General features: G+C 39.1%; 1 protein-coding gene across 1 annotated transcript in view; it reads left to right on the top strand.

Moving 5' to 3' along the window:
* The window catches only part of CACHD1 (cache domain containing 1), a gene marked incomplete at both ends in the record, with an annotated part of 197,494 nt that overhangs the window by 52,635 nt on the left and 120,062 nt on the right, over positions 1-24,797 (top strand). The window contains 1 exon segment of the mRNA XM_084242212.1: positions 24,200-24,262. Coding sequence (XP_084098338.1) covers positions 24,200-24,262 — 63 coding nt within the window.

Below are 24,797 nucleotides of genomic sequence, written 5' to 3'. Positions count from 1 at the left end.
ATGAAGATTGACCACTGTGAATAATTTAGGAAGATTTTTACCTTTTTATAGAAGTTAGCCCATGTTAGTGGGTTGTCATATTTTACTTCATGTCTGTTTTTATGCAGCTTGGTTCAAGATCATATCACGCCATTCTTTGGATTTTTAACCCTGCCTATGTGATATACTCAAATTATTGGACTGCTCTATGAATGCCTCAGTTTTCCAGGGGCATGGGAGGAGGGTAGGAATAATATTCAGCACATAATTTCAAAAAAGTACTTTTAAATACACTATATATTTGCTTAAGTGAAATTGTGAGTGTAATAATAGAACTCCACAGAGGAGTTCTAGAAAAAGATGGTTTCTGAGATGACTTTCTGTATTGTGAGGACAATTGAATGGCAGAATTAGAAGGCAAATTGTCCTTGTGATATTTTCAGCATTTTCAAATTTCAAAAGTAACATATTCAGTGCAGCAAAAACTGGCAACAAAGACACCGATGATGATGATGATGGTGATGGTGGTGACTGCAGCTTTATTTATTGTGCTTGTTATGTTCCTGGCTACGGATTGCTTTCCATTGCATTATTTTGTTGTTGTTCTCAATACGGCAAATACCTTGAGTGGCTTTTTAAAAGTGAGATGACTGGGTTTACACTGTAGTATTGAATGTAGAGATAAGGTTCACTCCTCTTCACAGACTGATTTCTATTTTTCAGGTGAGGAAATTGAGCAAGAATGGCCAAATAACTAGCCCAAGGTTGTAGTGCCAGTGGATAGAGAGCCAAGATTTAAATTTCATGTGACCGAAAAGTTTTAACTACTTCTCTGTGTAAATACCCAGTACAACTAGAATAGCACTATTTGTGAATAATCTTTGCAAATGTCTTCCACTCATTTCCCTACTGATTATAAATATTATCATAATATTATAATACTTTCTATTTTGCTTCATGATTCTTCCAAAATGCTTATAAATCTAGACCAAAAAAGTTTGGTTTTAAGTCTCTTGTCAAGAATGGCATTGAGATATAAGTATTCAAGATCAGAGACAGAGGAAATAAAAATATAATCCTTCCAGAGCTTAAAATGGTAGAGGTAGTGAAAAAATGTCTCAATGATTAATACATAATCAAGGAATGGTCACTTGATGGTTACCCAGGATAGGAAAACTCACCCATCTGGATTTTTTTTTTATTCATCCCATGAGAGGGTCAAATTAGATGTTCTGAAAAATCTCATCCAGTTTTGATAAGATGGTTCTCAATCTAGTTCACTTAATTTCTAATGCTGGCTTTCTTTTCTTTCATACCATGTTATCGATGACTCTGAACAGTAGCCTGAAATGCTTAAATCTTTAGAATTATTGCTGTTATTTAGAGTCAGATATAGGTCAGACACTTAGGGGACTGGCTGGCATTTTAATATTTTCCTAAGTATAAAGGTCACCTTCACCTAATTGATCCCACATGTGCAGTGTGCTTTAGCTGGTTGGAGCTCTTTCTGGACAGTCTGGGTTTTCATTAGGTAATGGTAATACTGCATTCTTCATCCTGCCTGCGAGATTACGTGGAGAGACCTCTAAGCAGGAGAGAGTGGAGGAAGGCAAAAGCTTATAGGTAGACCACCGACCATTGCTCATTTTACTGCCTTCCCAGAAAACTGAAGGTGAGGACAAGGACACACCCTCCTCGGTTTCCATGTAGTTAAAAAAATCTTAGGAATGTAGTCGGCAACAGTTTTTTTTCTGATTTTGTGCTTACTTGCCTTTAAATGAACAGGTGACCTAGGAAATGGAAAGAATTAAATCTACATTAAGTGCTGCTATGAGGACCAAATGAAAACCTGTCCCAATATTGCTTTATTGGATTTATGAACTGTGCACCTCCCTGAGAGACTAGAGTAAGCAGATGAGAGTGGGTTGAGCTCACTTTGGGCCACTGTAGCCTTCAGCACCCACTTAGGTTGGCTGCTTAGAAAGCATAATGGCAATGGTGCTGGTCCTTCAGAGTCTTTGTGAACCATGGTATCTTTTTACTTTTAAGTTCATCTACTTGGTCTGGGTTCCCGAGCCATGCTTGAAGTACGTGTGGCAGTCTCAGTTGTGGGTGGTTTTGTTCTCTCAGCTGACGTATTACTTTTCATTCATCTTTCAGTGGTGAAAAACTCTAAGAAATGATTCATGTCTGCCTGTGTCCAGAAGAACCTTAAGTACCCTTTTTTTCCTTATGTAAACATTTGAGAAAGAGAAGAGCAAATGTAGTTAATAACAATAACAGTGTTATTCCCGGAAGAAAAGAAAGTTTCAGCCTGCTCTGACTTGTTTTGGAATTTGAGAAGTCCTGACTGAGAGAGCTGATTGCTCTGTAACAGGGTTTCTTTATAAGTTTGCAGAAACTGGGAGTGGGAGGATGGCACTAGGGAAAGAAGCAATTACGTTAAAGTTTCAAAATTGATGAAGTGAAACAATTTCCTATTCCTGCTAATGCGGAAAGTTCTCCAGATTTGTTTTTTCCATGTAAGTCAGAAACCTGTTCTTGTCCCTGTGCCTGCAGCCTGCTGTTTGAGAGTCCCAATTCTTTTTTTTTTTTTAAGATTTATTTATTTATTTTATACAAGAACTGGGGTACAGGCCAGATGCATGGGAGGGTGAGAGGATTCACCAGAGCCAGAGCAGGAAGCAGAACAGGCGGACAGATGAAATATGCTGCTGAGGGGAGCAACGGGTGCGACAGGAAAGGCCTGTGCACCATGTGGGACCCTCGCGGCCGGCTGGGATCGAACCGATGCTGCAGAGGCTGTGGACAGCTTCACAGCGCTGCGCTCAACCGCCTGCACCACCAGGGGAGGCCCAGTCCCAATTGTTGCAGACATCATTTCTTCACTCTCTCTTCCTTTTTTCCTCTTCTCTCACAACCTCTGATTTGGGCTTACTTTGTTGGATGATAGAATATGGAACTCAGTTTATTACACGATCCTTTCAAAAAACCTCCAGAGAAAGGATGACTACGAGTCATTTAACCAGAGGGTCATGAGTGGATTCAACTGTGGCACTGACCCTAGGCACTTAGTACACCTAGCAAACAACTGGAATCAGTAAATCCTGCCTGATTTTTCATCTTGGGTGGAGGGAAGTTAGAGTCAGCTTTGATTCGAAGGATATCTTTGGCAAAATTGGTCAGAAATACAATTTGCTTACTGGTAAGTGATATAAAGTGGGTGAGCCTTGGACAGTGAAGCTGGAATATGGCAGTACATTCAAGACTGTGGCAGACTGTTTCCCTGTCTACCTTTGCATCTGTGGAAACCCTTACAGATCAAGGACACCTAAATGTTAGGCTGTTTGCTTGCTGGCATTTCTAAACTATGCTATTTCCCTTTTTTTAAGATTTATTTTTATTTTTTTATGCATACAAGTACTGGGGTGTAGGCTAGAGGTTTCAGGGTAAGAGGATTCACCAGAGACAGAATGGGGAGCAGAACAGGTGGATCTACTGAAATATACTGCTGAGGGGAGCAGTGGATGAGATAGGAGAGGTCTGCTGCACCATGTGGGTTAGCTCCCTGGCGGGGTATTGAACCCATGTTGCAGTGGCTGGTGATAGCTTGGGACTGCTGCGACCTAACCCGATGTGCCACAGGGGCAGCCCACTATTTACTTTTTATTAACAAAACACTGAAGTTCACTGCATTTTTCTTGATTTGAGCCATCACAGCAAATCTGTGCTCATTTCTGAATTTACATGAGAGAGAAGACCTTTCTTCTGGAAGTCTTAAGATCACGTGTTTTGTCTGGTAACAGTATGAATACACTTTCACACAGTGCCGCTATGAAAGCAGTTTGTGCCATGGCGTTTGCCCAGTTTTTAAGTCTGGAGGAACTGAGTTTTGACCTGATGCAGTCTAATCTTAATGTGTTCTTTGGATCTTGTAGATTTTCTCTTCTTGCTTCCTTTATATCTTTTTCCATTCTTCTTACCACCAGCCTTTAAAATCGGTTTCCTTTCTCGGTGTTTAAAAATAAAGCAAATTTGGGGCCTCCCTGGTGGTGCAAGGGATTACTGTGAAGCAATCCTGAGCCTCTGCAGCACGAGTTCAATCCCCAGCCGGCCAGGGAGCAACCCACATGGCGCAGCAGACTTCTCCTGACTCGCCCGCTGTTCCCCTCAGCAGTGTATTTCAGTCAGTCAGCCTGTTTTGTTCCCCGCTCTGTCTCTGGTGAATCCTCTCACCCCCACCCCCACATCTCTGGCCTGTACCCCAGCTCTTGTATGCATAAATAAATAAATCTTTAAAAAAAATAGTAAAAACAAATTTTACTTAAATCATTGAGTATATACACCTGTAAAAAGACTCTATATTTCATTTTTTGTAGTGGGGTCAGCAAGCACAATTACCATATGGTCTGTGACCTTTAGAATACGAACTCCTTACAAAAATGACAATGAATTTTGTAAGTTCCCTTTTTAATTAGGATCTAGTGGTGAGCTGTGTTTCTCAGTTGTCATTTTGTACTGCTAATTGGCTTAGTACTGTGGAATCTCACTCTCTGCTCCTGCTAGTTCTGACTTATCACAACCATTCTGTATGTTAATGTATGTTGCAGGATGCAGAATGAATTCTGGAAAGGAGAGGGGGTGAGTGTCTGAAAGATTACCTCCATTTATAATGTGAGCTGCACTATTTTAAAATTCTCCAATACTTAATAAGCCTTGTATTTAAAATCAAATCTCTTACATGGTCTAATTATGTAGCTATATATTATCATCTCAGTGTCCTAATGTGAGTTAAGTTTGAAGACCTTTTTTCTTCTCTCCTGCTTCTGAAGGGAGGTCCAGCTAATTTACTGTAAATGAAATAAGTATTTTGGAGGAATAGGTTGACATTTAGCATTCTGGTTTGAAATCCCTCTGACTGTTAAATATTTAATGTGCTGCAAAGCATCCTTAAAAATTAAATATGAATGAGTTTTAGAAAACCTTGCAGTGGTATAAAAAATTGAGATTCTCCCCTGCCCTGCATTTCAAGTATGAGCGTCTGCCTAGGGAATCTTAATTATTTTTAATGAAGATGACATTATATATTTGATCAGCAATGGGACGTCCTAAATAATGAAGTTAATATAAATAGGATCCTTTTGAATAATATCACAGTAAAGATTTACTTTGAATAAATCATTAGTTTTTTGTCTCTGGAGATTAATCATTCTCCCCCTTTTTATTTTTTGTTTAAAATTTTGTTTAAAAGTCAATGACTAGAGAAAAAAATGCCTTTGTTGGACAGACATTTTTCTAGGTTTATTTCTTTGCTAAAACTAGTGCTTTACTTTCGTAGACTCATGCAATTTAGAGAACCTTTAATATTTTTGTGGGATCGCTGAAAAGAAGCAATGTTGTTATGCAAGAATACTAACACATGTCCTTCTTTGTTTTCAAAAATACCCTAAAAATTGATGGTATTTAATTTAATTAAATCCCATCCCCTAATTTAATGGCATGGGAATTAGACTCTTGCATTTCTTTAATAATGCTGACATCTGACATCATACCTATACTTTCTTACCAAACTTCCCTTCCTTTTATTGTATTATATTCTAGTTATACTCTTTCCTAAGTATGTTATGAATGGGTGTAGGGTAAGTAAAAGGTATCAGACTTTTCTGCCCTCCCGCCATTAGGATAGATGACGGTCCTGAGTGCATGCCTGATGGCGGGCACCTGGAGTAGGGTGTGGGCATGCGTAGGTGGGTACACCTGAGCTAAGAGACTGGTTTATAAGGGTGGCGCAGCAGAGTGCCGTGTGGCGGTGGTGCGGTGTCGAGGATGGAGGAGAGCAGTGGAGTGTACAGAGGAGTACAGCGACTACAAACATCGGCAAAGAGCATGTGGCTGCTAGAACCGTTAATAAACCTACCCGGAATGGGTTGGTTGCGTTACAGTGGGGAAATGGAATTTGAATTCATCAGTCTATAGGCTATGTACTTTATTTTGTAAGAAAATGTCACGTTTCCAAAAACTGTTTTTAATGTCTCGAATTTTTCTTGAGGAACCCCCTTTCTGCAAGAAATGGCTAAATATCTGTACCTTATATTTTTTAAAAAGATGAGGTAACTTTCAGGAACTATGCTTTTAATTTTTTTTTTTTTTGCCTATGTAGTGATCATAGCAAATATTGCTTTCCTGTGTCTTTCATTGTGATTCGGTAAAACTAATACACTAAGAATGGAAACTATCATTACTAGTCCTGTAACTACCTGGGTTTCACACTTCTTTGCATTTTTGGTGCATCTCTCAATAACCTACAACCAAGCAATACCTGAGAGCTCAAAAAAATGTCTGTTTTCCTTCTTCCATTCTAGACCTATTACCTTTTTCTAGCCCTCCATCCCCCTCCTCTGATTTATTACAATGGCAACAATGAAAGTTATGATTTATTGAATAATTACCATGTGCTGGCTACTGCATTACTGAGATAAATGAGTTATCTTACTAATACTAACTACAGTCCTGTGGAGAAGGAACTTGGAAACTGGGCATAGGGGGAGACTTGAGGCTAGGTAATGTGCCCAGGGCTCCACAGGTAGTAATTGGATGAGCTGGGATTTGAATCTGCAAGAGCCTTTGACCCCAGTGTCCACGTTCAAGGCTACATTGCATTTTAACTTGCTAATAATGGGTCTTATCTATTGCAGCCAAACTATTCCACTGCAGGTCCAGACCAGATCAATTCATTCTCCTGCTGTATAACATTATTCAAAGGTGCCTTATAACTTCCAAATCTTGATAGCTATGCTTCTAGGTCCTCCATGATTTTGTTCCAATCTACTTTTTCATCTTTGTTGTTTGTGACTGATAAAGATCGACTGGCTAGAATAAAAACAAAAAGGGAAATAAAGAATGTCTTCAGAATTATGCTGATATGATTCTGCAATTAGGACCTCTGCTGTCTCCTCAAGTAGCGCAATGCCAGACAGAAAGAGCCAGGTGTCCTTTGTGGTCAGGATCTGATAGCACAGAAGTCTTCCTTTCAGACTTAAAATTGATTTCAGCATTTTACCCTACAGTTTAATGGGAGAACATCAGGTGCTTCAGTGCCAATTCCTGGCATTTGAGCCTTGTAGCATTACCTGAGATCATTTAAATCTTTTCCACTGTCCCTCCTTAATGAGTCTCAATATTCCTACACAGAGATTTAAGAGTGGTAACTCTTAAAAGATAGGCAAAAAACTCAGCTTTAAGATGACATTTGAGATGAAAATCGGAGTCATTGACAAGATCTTGGAAATTCCTGTGACTGTATCTGGGAGGAAACAAGTTAATTAGAAAAACATCAAGTTTAAGACATTCTTTTAGCTTTATTTACCCAATCAAGGTAAAGGGTGATACTCTGTTTTACCACCATCACTAATGGGTCAACTATTCCCTTGAATAGTTAATTGAAAAGAATGAGCTCAGTTGTGTGTCAACATTCCATCTTTGCTTTTTTTTTTTAGCAAGGAAGAATGAAGTAAAACAAACATTTCTTTCTTAAGTCTTATTCTCTCTAGCAGGAATTTGTTTTTGAGGGCAGAAAGTCTCAAGAAACCTTATTGGTGACTAAGGGTTTATCATATTTAGCTAATTACATAATTCAGAGCAAGTCTATTCATTGCTTGGCATTTTCTCTTTGGCTTTACCCCTAAACTTAGAATTAGTGTGTTGTGGTCAAATTCAAAAGTACCCACATTTAATGACTGCCCCCAAACCCCCTTTGAAAGGAACCACTCCAGAGTCCTGCAAACTGGAGATCTACAGGGAATCCAACTCACTGCTGTCTAATGCAATTCTTACTGACATCAAACTAAATGTTTACCTGCCTGCATTTTCATAGTGATTGTGGATTCTTGTGATTATTTGTTCAGGTTGAAGAGATTGAAAAGGGAGGTATAGGATAAAGAAAACATGTCAGGCTTTTCTGCCCTCCCGCCATCAGGATAGATGATGGATCCTTGCGGTCCTGAATGCATGCCTTATGGCGGGCACCTGGAGTAGGGTGTGGGCATAGTAGATGGGATTCACCTGGGCTAAGACTGGGCTTTTAAGGGCAGCGTCACGGGGACGCCAATAGAAGCCAAGAACGAACAGAAGCCGAAAGAGAAGCCGAGAAAGAAGTAGCAGAAGCCAAGAGAGAAGCAGAGAATGCCGGAGAGCCCAGATAGAGTGAAGACTTGCTGGGGGCTGGGAGGCCTGCCAGCTGTGTACCTGGTAAACCCCAATAAAAGCCTGCAAAAAGCCACTGAGGGCTGAGGACTCTGACTCCTCCTTTACCCGGTCTGCTGGATCAGAAAACCTGCACTGTGGCCATTCCTGCCCTTTACAGGAGGACTGCAGACAAATATCTTTTTTGTCAGAATCTGAATCCCAGGACTCTCTTGATGCCTAAAAAATGCTTCTGCCTCCTCCTACCCCCTTGCTTTCCATTAGTTAGTGACTTAGGGTAAATGCATATACAGGGTAAAAACACATGCATGTGTCTGTACACACGTGTGCAGGAGAGGGAGGGCTGTGGGTGAGAGAACAAACTGGAACAATTCCAAAAAAAAATTGCAATGAATTTATTTTGAGGAGCTAAACAGGGTTGACAAGAACATAAATTCTGGTCAAACTATATCTACAGAGATATGTTCTGAGTGATTCTTGCCCTCTTAATTTGCTTATTAACCCCCTGCTGTCTTTTTGTTGTTCAAACAAAAAGAAGTGTTTGCTATACCACCACAGGCTGAGTGCATTTATACATACACTGACTGGTTTGGTTTAGTGATGCTGTTCTCGAAAATCTGCATGTCATGGTTTAAGTCAATGCCAAACTCATACACTGTTGCCTAACTACGAGCAGCTTCTGTAGGACTTATGAGAAGGCAGTATCATTCCATGTGTTCAAACATGAGACACCTACTATGTGCTGGGAATCTGAAGGTAAATAAGAATCAATCCTTATGTTCTAAGGTACTCACAAGGGGACCAGGAGTGGGGTGGGCTGTGGATATGTAGACAATTCATGGCAACTTATTTTTAGTGTTAAAATAGGGGGATGTACCCATTTTATAAACATCAGGTAAGAATTTCCAAGGAGAGAAAAGTAAGGGGGTACCTTACTGATGAATTTAGCAGGTAAATTGGAGGGAAGCTGTAGTCCAGTCCAGGGAAATGACTGCTTCGGATAATTCCCTATATTATGAATTTGCAGTTGATCATCTTTCTCTTATAGTAGATATACAACTTGTGCTCCACTCGTGAATTCACTGAGTGTGTCTAGGTCCTGGGGACACTAGGAACAGAACAAAGTCCCTGTGCTCATGTGACTTGCATACCAATATGGGGACACTGACAGCAAAGAGTAAAACTTAGGCTGTATTAGAGCTGACAAGAGCTACTCAGGTTGCTATTTTTTACTAAATGGCATTTGAGCAGAACCCAGGAAGCGCAGAGGGAGCAAGTTCCAATAACAGTTCAGAAAGAGGGGGAAAGGTATGTAATGGCCCTGAGGCTGAAAAGTGCTGAAAAGCATCCTGGCGGCCCATGTGTCAGGAGCTGACTGAGTCAAGGAGAAGGCAGGAGAATGGTCAGAGAGCATGCATGATATTAGAAGGGACTTCATAACCAGTGCAAGGACTTGGACTTCTCCTCTGAATTGGTTAGAAAATCATTAGAGAGCTGGGACTGGAAGTATCAAGAGCATTGCTCTTAGTGTTATACATATCTATCTGAGTTCAAATTTTGCTCTTTAGCTTACTAGTGCTGTCTGATTCCCACCTATGATATGGGGCCCATATTATGGTGAAAGGTTATAACGAGGAGGAGGAGGAGGAATAAAGTAATAGAAGTAACAGTAGGTAGAGGTGCTGGTATGATAACAATTAACAATAAGAGAACTTGTTTCTACCTATTAGTATCTTTTGTACAGAGAAGCAGGGTGTGGGTGAGTGTTGAAGGGGGGCAGGGTTTATGGGTTTGGATTTCTGAACAGAGCTCAAAAGTGCAGACCCCGGGCCATGGTTGCTGTATGAGGTATATTGCAATCACTCGGCTAGCCAGTGTTCAGCCATGTGGGCCTCAGCAGCTGGTCCTTCCAGAGTCTGAGAGCCATCTAGCCCACCTCAAGTTCAAAGCTATTTAATAGATAACTTTTTTTTTTCTATCCTTTCATTTTATAACTGAGACTGTGTATAAAGTGTCATTCGGCGAAAAGATCCAATTAAAGGTTTGGGGCTCTTGGTGAATATGACTCCTAGGCTGAAAAAAACCCAGATCAGGCCTAATATCATCTCTGTTGAATGCTGAGACTGAGGCTGCCGGTAACTTAATGATATATATTAGTTGTATGTCTTTTCCTCCTACTGGCCACTGCCTACAACTTCTGCAGCTTCTGCTTATACCCTCCCTTCCCTTACACTCCAGGCAGCTCAAGGGACCAAGACATCTTGGTCGCTGATTTGTGCCAAGGCCTGTGGGGAAGCTTTGAGTTGTTGGCAGGGTAAGCCCAGTGTGCTCTTGACTCGCTGGGGACTTTGGTGGAAGTTGCAAAAAGCCTTAGTTTCTACCTTTGTTAAGTAAGAATACTAATAAACCTTTCAGGGTAGTAGTGAGGCAGAGACATTACTAATCAGTGCTGCTTTTCTTCCTCCTGCCTTCCCAAAGTCCTACTCCAAGTTTATTTTATCCCTAATCCTGAACTTGGTGGCCACAAGTTGAGAGCAGCTCTTAGTGCCTGAAGAGTGTGAAAAATGCCCCTCACGTTCCCTCTAAGTGGTCAGCAGCAGTGGGTATTTCTCTCCTCTACTTTTTCTTTTTCTTTTTTTTTCTTCCTTCCTTAGAAATCATTTAGCCAGACCATACTTGGATTTATACAGAAATTCAATATCGGGAGACCATTATTTGTTCTTCAAGCATATTCACAGAAAAATATTTTAGTTAAAAAAGTTCCCTAGAGTAAAACCTTTCAAACAGTGGTTAGTAGGTCACCTCCATCAGGATGACCTCCATGATTCTTGCACATGCTGACCTTCCCTGGGCCTGTGGACTCATCTGTGAAAGTGGGAGCTAAGGTATCTGCATTTGGTAAAAAGCAACCTGGGTTTATTCTGTACTCTCACGTTTGAGAACCGCTTTCATAGTGATAGAGATCCAATATATGTAACTGTCAGTAAGCACCTACTATGTGCTGTGTTATATTCCTCACATAGATGATTATTAAGTCCTCACAGTCATGGCCTGAAGGTAGATATTATTGAGACATAGTTTATACCCCATAAAGTCACCCACTGAAAGCATTAAATTAAATGGTATTTAACATATTTGCAGAGTTGTGCAACGATCATGATAATCTGATTTTAGAACATTTTCAACATTCCTAAAAGAAACCTTACACCATTAGCAGTCAGTGCCCAAAGGTAGATATTATTAGACCCATTTTTAGAGAGGGCAAAATGACAGCCCTGGACATTGAAGAAACATATCCTCAACCCCACAGCAATTTAGTGGAGCTCACTCCAGATTCTGAATTCCAGAACCTACGCCCTTTCCACTATACCCTGCTCCCTTCCAGGAACTCAAGCCAAATTAAATATTTACTTGGTGAAGGAATAATTCGATATTTTGGTTTTATCCTTGTTCAGTAGTTTTAGATAATATATTTTCTTTTGCCATTCCAACTGGCAGTATGGGGTAAATAAATAGGGTTTAGTTTTTAGTTTAGTACGCAGTGCAACCAGACTTTTTTTTAAGTACATGAGAAACCAGCATGTTAGAAAATGTAAAAATGAGAGAGTGGAAATTAGGAGAAACCAGTATTTAGTCCTGTCCTTGCCCGGCGACTTGTCACATATATTCATTGAGTCTTGATTTCTTCTGCCAAATGAGCAAATTATACCAAATCTTTTACTTATTTGTTAAACATCTATTGGACTGTATTGATGATTATGTTGGCTATTTAGATAATGATAGCAATTTTTAATAGCAACTTTTCTCACTTGAGCAAAAAAAAAGAAAAATATATGCCAGACGCCATCCTAGCTTTTCATCCGTTTAATTCTAATAGCAAACTAAGTAGGGGGTGTTCATCCTGTTTTGTCTCTGTGGGATGGGAGGTATGTTGCTTTACACCTCTGTTTGAGGAAACAGGCTCAGAAGGTTTAAATAATTTGTGCTGGTCATGCAGCTGAGATAGCTGAGGTCTGGATGATTCCGAGCCCAGATCTTACTCTCCACACTCCTCTTCAAGTAAGTAATTGTTGTTTTGACCTGCTGAGGTCACTACTAATAAACAAATCCTTCCAATATAATGTGAAAGTAAATATTCAGTGACAGAAGGCAGGTTTCATATTTTGGCCTCTGGGAAGTTGTGTCAGATGAGCCCATGGATTCCTTTAGAGGTGTAACCAGTTACTACATTGCCCTCTCTTCTGAAGCCTCTTATTTGCTTAGCATGTGCAGGTTAGAGTTTTTGAATTATCTCCTCCCCTTCGCTCATACTTGTGTTGCCCTGTGGGAGGGAAGGATTGCTGTTAGTTGAGCAATACTAGATTGGGAGGGATTGGCACGAAGTATTTTCCAACCTCAGTTTACTCCTTGGGCCTCTTTGGCATATGCATGCAAAGCCTGGGGCTCTAGCAAACTGGAGATCTGGGGTGTGCTCAGACGGTGTTCCCCAATAGATATGATCAGTAGCAAAGGAAAAGTTACTTTCTCAAGGACCCAATTTGCATATGGGTTTATGAAGAAACCAGTTTGTCAAGACAGGGAACCCGGCAGGTAGTGACACTAGGAGCTCAATGTGAACGCCGTTTCCTGGAAATAGTCTTTTAATAAAAATCAGTCTTGTCAATTTGGAAGAATTAAAAAATGCTGATTTGGAAGAGTTCCTGACATAACGATAGGGACACAGATAATATCAAATGGCCTTTTACTTCTGGGAGTAGTTGTTTTTTGAAAGTTACTACTTATTGGGCTCTTACTGCATGTTAGGAACATGCACTGTGCATGCACTGAACCTCACAAAACCCTGAGGTGGCTATTATTATTGCCTCTGTTTTACAAATTAGGAAATGGTGGCAAAGCTAACCTCCCCAAGGCCACCCAGCTGGTGACAGAGTTTTGCACTTTTTAATTCCTCTTCCACATTCATATGTATATATATAATATATGTATGTGTGTGTGTTTTTAATCAGAAACACTTGAAAAAATTCCAGCCATGTAAAATTCTATTAAAATTACATTGAGGATCTGAGCTCAGAGAGCCATCATTCAGTCAAGATGTTAGTTAATAATTACTGTTGAGAATCAGGACATGTCCTGCTGGAGCCATTACAAGGCAGGGTTGTTTCCATGGTATTCGATATGCGTGACAGGCACCCTGGCTGTGAGAGCCTGAAAACCGATAGTCAGAAGGACCTGGAAGACATTTATATAATCATATTAGCATCACAGTTATTCCATTAAGGGCAGCTACTTTGATTTCTGTCTTAAATGCCCACATTTAAAATCACCATTCTCAAGATGGATTTTCTCTGTTTAAATTTTCATCTTAAAGATTCTTCCCTTCAACACTTGGCCATTCCCTGTGCAGCAAGTTTCAGAGATATGTTTATAACATTTACAAAACAATTTAAGTCAGATTTCATCAGCAAATATTATTTCCTTGAAGCATACATCCATAAGGCGGAAAGACCTAGCATTAGTGGCTTCTCAAAAGTCTAGCAATGGTATTTCAATAAAAATGTAGCACAATAGTGGAGTGGAAATTTTAGGATCACTGAGCTTTATATAATCTAACCCAGTTTTGCCTGGAATCTGGGCCCAGGGAGGCTAAGTGATTTCATCATGCCATACAGCTCGTGTATACAGAGCTGCAATTTGTTATTTAGGTTTTGTGATAGGTTTTGATTTATTGTTTCTGTCCTTAGTGATTTCACTAAAAAGGTATCTCTTTCAATAAAATATACCAGAATTGTATTTATAAAAATTCTGGTTTTTGAATATGGTGAAAATGAACACTTCATTTGAAAAACAACCAAAACAGCCTCCCAGTAGCATGTTTTAAAATGTTGAAAATTAATCTTCAACTCAGAATGCAGCATTGCAAATGTGCCTTTAAACCCCAACAGTTGTTTTTCATTAACTTATTTTTAAATTATTTTTTGAGCAAGTATTTCTCGGTTTCATTTCATAATGTTGCTCCATGCAAGTGCTGTAGGGATTGCAAAACTGAGTAAAACAGTCCCTCAGGGAATTTTTATCATCTTGCAGAGGAGATAAGACACACAGGAAACTTCAATTTAAGGAAGTTTTAAGCATCCCACAAGAGGATCCAGTTTGTTTGGTTCTGACAGTGGTCACAGACTCTTGGATGGTAACTAGTTTCTAAACCAGAATTTTTTTCTTTGTGAAGAGACTTAGGAGCAGTTTAGGAGAGTGGATGCATGGTTCTGAGCATGTGGAGCATAAACATTCTTAAAGCACCTATTTCATCATGTCACTCCCCAGTTAAAAATGCTTTTAACAGCTCTTTATTTCTTGGCAAATATACATTTATTCATTTACTCATTCAAAAAATATTTACTAAGTGCCTACCATATGCATAAAATTCAACTCCCCTTTCTGGCTTAAAAAGCCTCCATATTGTAACCCCCATCATTTCTATTCCATCTAGTTCAGTTTTGTTTCCAAAAGCTCCCCTTATGAAACCGACTTTATATCCTAGTTACTGATTCTCAGGCCTCTCTAAAATGTAAGCTGTTGCAGGAAAGTAGTGTGCTTGCCCTTGAATGCATTTCTAAACATACAGGCCAACAGTTAGTAAGTCCTTCAGGGGTTTTCTTGAGGTGGAAGGACCTAGATTCTACATTATGGAATTGAGCTCAACAGGGATTTTGTCTGTTGTGCTTGCTTTTGTACTCTTAGCATCTAGAACAGTGCCTGGCCCCAAACACCTAGCACAGAAAGCACTAAGTGCTGTGTGCCAGACCCTGGCTCTGAGTGCTGTGAGGTGCTCTCACCCAAGTTCTTTTTCTCTTTTCCTATTTAAATCTGACTTCAAAGTCAAACCCAAGCCCCATCTCTTTGGAGTCTCCCCACCCCCTACTGAACTCTGGCAATACCTTGGGCCTGTGCCAAACATACTGAGTTGATACCGAGTCTGTATTGCATTGTTTGCTGTTGAATTCTTACTTTTATTTCTTAATTTCATCTCCCAACTAGAGGGCAAGCTCCTTAAGAATAGAGGGCCGTATTTCACATGGCTTCTGACTCCCTCAGAAAGGACATGATTGATTGACTGAGTTATTAATTAAACATCATCGCTTAGGTCTGGAAGGTTAAGCTTTTCAGGCTTTCCAGTTCCCTTTGTCTTGAATGGATAGATTCCCAAAGACATGAGCATTTGTGTGGGTTTGTGCACACAATATGGACATTTTATATACTCAGACTGCCACCCCTCAAGAATAAATACCAGCCCCCGCTTTTGACTTTCAAGGTGAAACAAAAAAGCTTTAATGGAGCTCTAGGAGGGTTGGGGGCGGGGGAGTTAGGAAACTGGAAGTAGGGGAGTGGAAATTTGGCACCATCTGCAAAGCGTTTGGGCAACTCGACTTTCCATTTCTGAGAGGTTGCCATGTGCATTGTCATGAAAGTTACTTACAGTCAAGTTACACTGGCTAAAGGCTGAATCTCTGCACATGTGGAACTGATTTACTTGCCTTTCCCCCTCTTTTACCTACTTTGAAAGCCAAAACAACAACAACAAAAAATCCAATAACCCTTCAGAAGCTTTATTGCATTTAGGGAAGTGTCTCCATCTTGTTTTCCCTTGCCCCGTTCTGTTCTCTCAGTTCATATGTACCCTCTCACTCTCCTGCTTGTGAACGCTGCAACAGGGAATCAAATGAGCAAGACTAGAAACTTTGCTTGCAGAGATTATTGCTTTAGATTTTCCCTGCTAAATCAGATTGCGGGCTGCTCCATTTCCCCTGTAATTTCTTTTGAGGGCTAGGGTGGACCAAAACAGGCAGCCCTTTGTAAAGGTGACACTTGTCACCGACTTGTGATGCTCCCACATGCTTTCTTACTATTTAGAGCTCGTGTTGGTTTAAAGTTAATGCCATCAGACTAAGGAATTCATAACTTGAGTTCTTTTGCAAACTTGAAGTATCTGAGTGGCTCTGGTGTGTGTGTGTGCACATCCACGTACATACATAACTAGCTAGAGGCTGATGAGGTCCAGGAAGCAAGAACAAGATCAAAGGGGAGATGACTTTACTAATTGTTTATTGAGAGAAGGGGAATGTTTTCTTAAAGATATATGATTTTTTAAATATAAAGTTCTTTTTTTTTGGCTGCTGCGTGTTGAAAACCAACCAAAATAATGATTTGAATGATTTAATGCCTGACTTAGTAAAACATGTGCTTATTGATGCTTACTATGTGCAATTATGATGCCAAGTAATCGTGGCATGGGCAAAAAAAGGGAATTTACAACAATGTTTAACCTGGAATTTCAAGAGAGTAGAAAGAAATAAAGTAAAATGTAAACAATAGAGTAGTTTGTTTTTTTTTACTGAATAGTCAAACAATATTTTTTTTTCCTTGTCTTAATGTATTTTCAAAATTTTCTGTAGTGAACACACTATGTTAATGGTAACTTAGTCTTCCCTGCAAACGTTCAGGCTGGTGGATTAGTAATATCTGTTGAAGCATTTTTGCTCTCCCCATACCTCTAACTAGCATAGAATAATTATCCTTAAGAGAACATTCTTAATAGAGTAGCACTATCATAGACTGAGTAGCTATCGTAATGGTGTGTGAAATGCATTCGTACTGCTTTGAGTGTACTATATGTAAATTTATCTTCACATTTATGAGGTTAAATGATATATCCTTAAAGTGCTTAGTGCAAGACAGATAAACACTGTAAGAGTCCTAACTATTGCCATGATTTATCGACAGCAACTGTAAAACAAAATAAGGAAGCCTGTTGGGCCAGGACGTGTGTACTGGGGTAGCATTTGCACAAGGTCATCTATTGTATACTGATTAGTTTTGTTTTAAATTCCAAATGTAGGCCTCTTCCTTTGCCATATTTTTGGTATCTAAGCACTTCCCTTTGTCATGAAACTGGAATAGCCCCCTATCTTGCAAGCCACTGTGCTATTCAAGATCTAATTTTTACAGTGAAGATCAAACGTAAGCCCCTGTGTTTGTTTTTTCCTCTGAAAGCTCTCAAGGTGGTAACCCAGTATAAACAATGCTTCACAGAGTTCAGTTGTAATTCTGAATGCATGCCCTTTTTTAGGCTGGCTGCTCTGAAAAAGCTTTGTCTCCATCCATTATAAAGGAAATGCATGTTCAATTTTGAGGTGGGGGAAAAGAAAAGGAAATATATTCTGGGTTCATCATTCATAAGCAAGCCTTGTTAATATTTTGACAAATTCTAGATTTTATTAAGTTTTCTCTATTAAGGTGTTTTTTATGTGGTGGATCATCCATCAAATTTAGAGTAAGACAAATTTTGCATGCAGATTTGGCCACATACCAGTGATCAGCTAATGATCAACTTTGGGCTAGTTAATTGCTCAGAACAACAGTTTGCTCATCTCTAAAATGAGGATGTTGTAGCTTATATGAAGTGTTATTGTGAGTACTACAACAGAGCATTCATTGCAACGGACCTGATTCCATTTTGGGCTGTTGATAATACACTTGGCTGTATTGTTATGTGTAAAATACCCACACACAGAGAATAGGAACAATATTTCTATATTTAAATGATGCTTTAAAAAATTTACACCATCAGGCCTCCCAGGTGGCGCATTGGGTTGAGTGCAGTACTGTGAAGCTGTCCGCAGCCTCTGCGGCATAGGTTCGATTCCCAGCAGGCCAGAGAGAATCCCACATGGTGAGGCAGACCTCTCCTGTCTCGCCCGCTACTCCCCTCAGCAGTGCTTTTGGTCCGTCTGCCTGTTCTGCTCCCCACTCTGTCTCTGGTGAATCCTCTCACCCTCCTGCGACTCTGGCCTGTACCCCAGCTCTTGTATAAATAAAAAATAAATCTTGAAAAAAACATTAACAGTATCAAAAATCATAAGCATCTTTTTAATAGTTGCACAACATTTTTGATTGAATGAAGAGTAATCCAATCAGTCTTCTATTGTTGGACATCTATTTGCAATGTTTCTCTTCAGTGGTAACCTTTTCAAGACTCAGTAAACTGTTTTCTCAAGCCATCTGTATCCAGAATGAGTATGTTTAAGGATTTCAAAACTGAGATTTATAGCAACAAATTTATGACCTCAGCATGCAGAATGATGATCCTCCTCAGAGAATGTAATTTTTCTAGACTTTCCGTATGTTCAACAGTGTGAGTTAAATAGTCTGGTGAAAATCAGGCAATATCTAATCTGGACAGGAGGGATCCCTTAAAACCTACTAAAAGATTATTCATCGGGGATGTTTGGGAGAATAGTCATGAATGCTTTCTTTCCTGAAACACTTAAATTGCTCTTAATCTCCATCCAGCGATTGTTGAAGTTTATTTTAATGACAGCACTTTCTCTGTTAACGGTTAGTGTTGGTCAACTTCTTGTGTTGATCTGTATTTTCCTTCCCTTTGGCCATAATTCTTAGCATCACAGGAAGAGATCCAGAGCTGAATAAAGCTATTAGTGAACTATCAGCCAAACTGACTTGCCACAGAGACCTGTAAAAAGCAAGAGAATAAGCTTTTGAGTAAAAATTCAGTCCTGCATTTTCTTAGCAAAGACCAGGGAGGAAGACCAGCAGAATCTCATTAGGCTTGTCGAGGAATTTATTTTTTCACTGTGTATTGTGTGATCCCACTCACTTAAATATCTAGTTAAAATTTGGCAGAGCTGCTGGGGGAATGGAGGGGCCAGAGTCTGGACTGGCCATCTTATTAAACACTCATGTAACTGTTCCCGTTCCAGCAAAGTGGAATTCTCTTGCCACCTGTTCAGCAGACTCAGTAAAATAGATTTGGGAGGAAAGGCAGCAGTGGTGGTGTGTAGGGAGGCGCCTCTGTGGATTGGGGGCCGAGGTGTAACTTTCTGTAGATAGGAAAAGTGGGCTACATTGCACATTACGCACACAGTCCCAGAGGTGTGGTCTTTCTCCTTCTCTTGGAGCTGGAGGGAAGGAACTATTTTCAGTTGTTCCATGACTCTTTAATTCTGATTTCATTTTCATCAAACCTCTTTTGGATAAGAGGGGAAAGGCAGTGCTTAGGCATGATGCAAAGAAGAGATTTGATTAAATTATAATAAGAGCAGCCTGGTTGGATGAAACTCAGATAAAGACCCCCTTTGCCTTGCTGGAAATTCGAGATTCAGGTTATTATAGTGCCTTTGGATGGAAAGCTGAAGAGCTAAATAATGTTACGTATTTCAAGTATGAGGGAGCAATTAATATGTAGCCTCAGGGAAGGCTCAGGAGACCTTATCATGAATTGCTGGGTGACTTTCCAGTTGACACAGTCCCAGCCTCTTCTAGATTACCAACTTGGATGTAGATTTATCTTTGAGTATTTCTAGTACTCAAAAATTCTTGTCCTTCTTTTAAATGCATAGTTTTATTGAAAATATACAAAAACATTTGACTGGGGTATAAAGAGACTGCCTTAGAGTGTATGTTTAAAGAGACTGCCTTAGAGTATATGTTCAAAATAAATGTGTTGAAGTGTGGCATACATACAGAAAAGTGCAAAATCACATGTGCACAATCATGTGTGCAGCTTGATAAATTCTCATGAAAGTCAACGCATCCCTGTAGCCAGATCAAGAAAGAGAACATGTTACATTTCAGAAATAGCCATTCTGTTCACTCTTTCATAAATGGTGAGCAGTGTCCCTACTTCTGACAGAATAGGCTATAGTTTTGCCTATTTTTGAACTTGATATAAATGGAAATATGCGTATGTGTTCTAGTTTTTGGCTTTTTTCTCAGTATTGTTGGTGAGAGTCATCCTGTTGATACATGTTGCAATTTGTGTTCATTCTCATTCTGAATATTCCATTGTGTAAACTTCTTACATTTATTTGTCTATTCTGTTGCTGATAGGCAATTTTATTTTTTCCAGTGTGGAGCTACAATGAGTAGTACTGTTGTTGCTGGAGCTACGATGAGTAGTACTGCTGGGAACACGCTCATGCTTTCATTTGGTTAACACATGAGCACATTTCTGCTAAGTATATAGCGAAAATGGGAACTGCTGGGTCACAGGACATGCAGATAATTAACTTCAAAAGATGAGGCCAGTTTTCCAAAGTGTGTATTAATGAGTGAAAGGTCAGTTTTGTCTTTAGATGAGAGTACTCAGTTCTCATAAGCATACGAATAAGGCATCTTTGTTTTCTTTTGATGATGGATGTAAATTTCACTAAGATGATTCAGTGAAATATTTCTATTTAAAATAGTTTTTTTTTTAATGTCACTCACTTTAGTGATCTTTCCACTGTACAGTGCAATAAATCCAATAAAACATGTTTTTACCTTTACATTTGATGAGAACAAGAAACTGTAAGGGGCAACATACTTTGCCTTTACTCCCAAGGATTTGTACGCTGAGGAGAATTACTTCAAACTTCTTCCAGGTTATGCTCAAATTAGGCATTCAAATTTCTGGAATCCCTATGGTCCTCCAGAGAATTGAGACAAAAGAAAGTGACGACTTGGTATAGAATACAGAATGCCTCCCTACCCACCCATGCCCTAGTCCAGTGACTGAGTCAATCATCCAAGAGGACTCAACAATCTGATTTTTTTTATTTTCATATTTCAGGAAAACGTTTGTATTTCCATTTCTCAAATCCTAACAACCAAAGGGGTCTTTACCTTGAAGAGACAAAAATGCCAACTAGGTATATCATTTGGAATTCCTGGCTCTCAGATTAAAAATAATGCCCTCCCACCCCCACCCCTGTATTCTTTTCCTTTCGAAGTTTCATGTAACAATAGAAATGAATAAAAAAATCCCAAAACTTTGTGCGGGAACTCTTAATTACTCCTGACACTGGTAACATATATAAGGTTATTCTGGCACATGATATCTTAATACGAATAGAAAAACCCCAAATCCTCATTTTTGTTCTCTGTTGGTGTTATGATTCCTAGATTATGCTAAACAAAAAATGATGTGACTGCATTTTTAATAACTTTGCTAAAAGCAATAAATGCCCATTGTTAACTCCAGATCTAGGTTCAGACCTCACCTTCGCTCTTTATCATTTACTTGTGATCTATTTTCTGACTTTTGAGCCATCATTTTTAAATCTGTAAAATGTGGTTTCATATTTCTACCCTCCTTAACTACTACATAGGATTGTTACAGGGATAAAATAGGATACTTGATGTGAAATTGTAAATGATAAAAGTCCTGAGCCTTTGTAAACTGGGCATAGCAGGTCTTGAGTTTTAAAATGATTACTTCCATTGCCTTGGAGCAAGGGTGGAAACTCACTCTGTGCCTTGAGATCTTGTGGGTACACATAAGCCTGAACTTGTACACTTGCACTAGAGGTGACTGACCTATTAAGTCATGAAATAACTTGCTTAGGTTCTGCTGGCCTCTAACACTCCTCCCCTGGAGGACTAAGAGGGGCAAAAATTCTTTGCTTTCATGATACCCCAACTATCATCTTTCCAGGTCCTCTTTCACTTCTGGGGTGGTTAAAGAATTGCATAAAGTAGGTGATCTTTAGAATCACCACAACTCACACCTAAAACTTCTTTCTTGCTTTAAGATTTTTCTTTTACTTACACTTGTTAGGTATAGTGAAGACGAAAATGGTTATGAGCCATAAAAAGACTATGTAAGAGTATTAACAGTCATTATTAACAACTGTTAAGATAATAAATGAGTAAAACTGGGACCAGACAGCCTTGCAAACACTTGCCAGGAGAAGTTCAAGCTCTGCCCCAGCAGTCACCTCATGGGGAAGTGCCTTCCAGGATGGGACTTACACTGTATCAATTGGAGTAACACTTTCAGAAACAAAATGAGGACTTGGCCACATTCATAAAGATCTGGAGACAGTGAATTGTTAATTTTTCATCAAAGGCTACTCTGAGAAGATTTTCAAAACAGAGAAGTTTTTGAAAATCAAGTTGTATAAAAATGGAGAGTATAGCCTGGGAATGTGGGTGATAGTGGCAGGAAACTGGAACTTAGAATTGTAGGAATGGAGATTCACAGGTTCATAATCCCTTTGCCGGAAAAAAAAAAAAGAGAGAGAGAGAGAGACATTTGTTTCAGGATCCAAAATCCTGATTTTTTTTTTTTTGTGATAAAACCCTCCCAGTGAGATCTGAAGCAGAACCCTATAATCGGATCTTATTAATATATCTGCATCACAATGGATGAATATTCACACTAAGTGACTTAGTAGAGACTGTAAAATCCCTTCAGTCAGGATTTACTGCCATATAAGTTCAGGTCCTATCATATTTTGCCAACAAGTGTGTTACGCAAAACTTCTGATTTTCAGAGTCTTTGAATTTGAGGATTACACATAAGGAGTTGTTTATTTGCATTATGTTCAGGTGTTAGCTGCTGATAGGAATGTTTTTATGTGTTGAGCAACCATTGAGTGAATTCTCATGAAGCAATAAAATTAAGAATACCAGATCTGAACTCACATTGTCTGGCTTCCAATTGTCCAGTGACTTTGGGTAAGTTATTTAACTTCCCAGGATCTTAGTTTTTCAACTTTAAAACTGAAGACATTTATTCTTATAAAGCTTACATGAGATATATGCATGAGGTACATGTGATAGGTAGTACCCATCACAAAAGTATGAGACTCAAATAGTAAGTAAATAGATGTGACGTGCTTAGAATAGTGTCTTCGTCATAGTAGATATTAATAGCTAGTAGCCAACATCATTATCATTATCATCATTATTAGGAATCTGTGATCAGCAATCATTTTTTTAGCAAAGAAAGGGAAAAGAGACATCTGTTGAGTTGATGAGTGGTGCACTGGAGCATTGTAAATCATAATTATAATTCTCCAGACTGTAACTCCATCCCATTCCATCTCAGTCCTTCCCAAATTTGTTTGCTTTCTTCCCCCTTGCTTTCAGTACCCCCTTTCCTCTCATCCTAGTCCCTTGATCTTCCTCCATTTGTACAGCACTTGATGAACTTGGCACCTATCTTCCTCACCACAACCATGCAGGTGTGGTACGCTCCCTGGAAGCTGTCCCAGATGCTGACAAACCCTTGGCAGTAGGATAGAAAGGAAAAAGGGAAATTTTGGCTGACACCGCCAGATTTGACTCCTTACTCATCTGTAGAGTTCCAGAGATACCTTAAAGTTTTAAGATAAATGAAGAGGCTGCTGTTTTTTGTTGTTGTTTTTTTTTTGTTGTTGTTGTTGTTTTTTGGGTTTTTTTGGTGCCTCTAGCAGATACATATCTTGGATTCATTCTCTCTTGTTTTGTGTTGCACTCTTGTGTGTGCTCACTGATGATAGTGTTTGGTAAAATCATAAGTCTGCAGAGTTGGTTTGAATGTCGGCAATGTATGGAGGCGTCTGTACTAGTTCGGCTGAGAGCACTGAAAGAATGTGTGTGCTTGTGCCCTGCAGTTCGGACTAATGTCTTGGCTTGGCTGTCATATTTCCTGGCATGTAAAAACTGGATCTTCTCTTAAGGCCACACATATTTGGCAAGCCCTATTATGTTACTCTCCCGAGGGGATGCTTCAGTAACGAAGGTGATAGATAATATTAGTGAGGTACTGGTTGGACAGAGACATCGAGAGACTATGGAAAGAATCCTTTCTAAACAGCTTTATTACATTAGATTTTAGTGTCTGTAAACAATTACAGCATTCAGGGAGTGCAGGATTTAAATGAGAAACACAACTTTGTCAGACTATACCAGTCGGATAAAATCGCATGGGCTCCGGAAATCTATAATTAAATGTATTTTTGAAAATGAAAAATATAGTGTAACATCTGGTTTATTTCACTACAGAAGTGCCTGACTATTGCTTATTTAAGTGCTATTGACTTTGGCTGATACTTGGATTTCTCTATATAAAACAACTGTATTTTAATTAAATTTTTTCTGCCTGATTCTATTTGTGTTGTAAGCAAATTATTCACTCTCACACACACAATGACTGTCTTAGAAAGTCTAATGTTTGTTCATTTTCTTTTCCTTGTAGAGGATATTCAATTCCTTTGTTTACACTGAGAAAATCTCAAATGGAGAAAGTGAAGTACAGCAGGTAAGAAGTTATTTAGCATTTGACATTCTCTGTCTTTGCCTCACTTTTGAATGTGGCTTTGTTCCAATCTCGATGTCAGGTTTTCGGTTGTTCTTTATATATGATTTCATATATATGATTTCATATATATGATATGATATATTTCATATATATGATTTCATATGCATAATGGTGACAAATTCACATTTCATTCTCATAATCAGTTAAAATAATGGTTACGTGGCTGGTTTTCTGCTGTTCATGCTATACTTTGGAGATGTTATTTAATTTGTTTTTGTTGTTTTGAAAATCTGTACTCAAATATTTAAATAATAGAAATTATTTCATCTGATGTAAGAAAAAGTGCCAAGGTACTTCGGGAATCAGACCCCAGTCAAATTCTGACCTTCTTACTTACTCTTTTAACCCAAAAGCCAGTTACACATGTTGAACTGAAGTTTCCCAGACTTAAGTATGGGGAATATAATATCTGCTTTTTGGGGTTATGAATTAAATGAAGTAATGTCAAATTAACTGCAAATCAGTGAAATCCTTT

Source organism: Talpa europaea (genome assembly GCF_964194135.1).
Source record: "Talpa europaea genome assembly, chromosome: 9".
Classification (NCBI taxonomy): Eukaryota; Metazoa; Chordata; class Mammalia; order Eulipotyphla; family Talpidae; genus Talpa; species Talpa europaea.
This window is presented reverse-complemented; position numbering and strand designations above follow the sequence as displayed.